Raw genomic sequence first — 1,610 nt, 5'->3', positions numbered from 1 at the left:
CTCCACCCCCCACCCTGCCTCCCCCCAGGAAATAGCAAAATGTCTTCAGGACAAGTTTGGCAATCTGTTGTTATTGCTCTTTTTCTTAGTGTTAGTATTTTACTTATGAATATGTTTATCACTATCTTGCTAGCTCAGGTATATATTTAGACAATTAGGCTTTTATAAAAAAACAACAAAAAATTCTTTTCTGTATCCATCTCTTTAGGTACTCATTACTGGGAATTTCCCAAGGTTATTTAATTATAATATTATTATATTTCTGTAGAGCAAAGTCGGAGGTAGATCGATTTTTGAGGTGTGGCTGACGAGTAAAAATCGTATCTATTTAAGGTATATAATGTGATGTTTTGACAGACATTTACATCGTGACCATTTTTAAATGTAGACACCGAGGCATCATCTAGAAACGTTAGATTTACTATGGAACAGGTGTGCACACATTGCTGACTTTTCTTCACCCACACCAAGCTGCAAGCCTGCAGGTGATCTCCGTCATACCCACTTTCATTTCGTAAAGCAGACTGGAGTGGAGAACGGGGCATAGAAAAATGTGACTGTTTTCAAATTTGTTAGAAAATAAGAAAAGTACCAAACCAGGTTACTTTGATCCATCCATAGAGCCTACATTTTTTTCATCGAATTTTAGTGGAGTACAAAAATGGCATTTCTTCATATAATTTTTCTTCCCTAGAGTTGCCAGCATAACTACTATGAGGACGCAAAAGCCTATGGATTCAAAAATAAACTAATTATAGTTGCAGCTGAAACAGCTGGAAATGGATTGTATAATTTTATTGTTCCTCTCAGGGCATATTATAGACCAAAGAAAGAACTTAACCCCATAGTACTACTCTTGGATAACCCGTAAGTATATTTCAAAATAAACCAACAAGAGTTTTTAATATGTCAGAAATTATTTTCATTTGCTTAAAATATTTTAAATCAGATACATTATGGCACGTGATTCATTGGGAGGTCTATTCTGTGCTATGTTACAGAACAATTATTGACTATGGTTATATTTCACAAATGCTACTTAAAACATCACTGGAAAAGCCTGAGCTTCTTTAAAAAACCTTGTCATAAGTGGTCATCAATACCAGTGGGAAACATGCCGCTAAAATAATTACAGTTATTTTCCTGAAATTAACCAATAGCCTGAAAAATATCTGCCAAAACTGGATACTTCTGTTGTCTTTCTAAAGAACCATTATCAGAGAAGCATATTAATGTTCCATTTTTCGCTGTTGTACCATGATGCCTCATCATAAGTCATGATTCTTCCACTGTTAAAACATATATTTTACAACAGGAATAACTAATGCTTTACTGTGTTCATTAATTTTAAAAATGTTAGCTCGATACACTTGTGAAATTAGATCAAGCATTTCGCAATCCTTATGCAAATATAAATATAGGTCAATGAATGCTATGGTCAAATCCATTGGATCCTAAAATTAGAATATTGCTCCCTGGGACTCGAAATTAGGAGCAGATGGTCCTTAGATCAATATCAGATTTTAGAATCCTCCAACTCTCCTCTTACATTCTAAAGTGATGCACATTGCAAGATAAACTAGATGAGGCCAGAATCTGTTGCCTTGTCT

General features: G+C 34.6%; 1 protein-coding gene across 1 annotated transcript in view; it reads left to right on the top strand.

Annotated features, from left to right (window-relative positions):
* LOC102888097 (potassium channel subfamily T member 2-like) overlaps positions 1-1,610 on the top strand; it is a 145,909-nt gene that overhangs the window by 102,138 nt on the left and 42,161 nt on the right. The window contains 1 exon segment of the mRNA XM_025049843.1: positions 695-867. Within this exon segment, the coding sequence (XP_024905611.1) occupies positions 695-867 (173 nt within the window).

Source organism: Pteropus alecto, unplaced genomic scaffold (assembly GCF_000325575.1).
Source record: "Pteropus alecto unplaced genomic scaffold, ASM32557v1 scaffold65, whole genome shotgun sequence".
NCBI lineage: Eukaryota > Metazoa > Chordata > Mammalia > Chiroptera > Pteropodidae > Pteropus > Pteropus alecto.
This window is presented reverse-complemented; position numbering and strand designations above follow the sequence as displayed.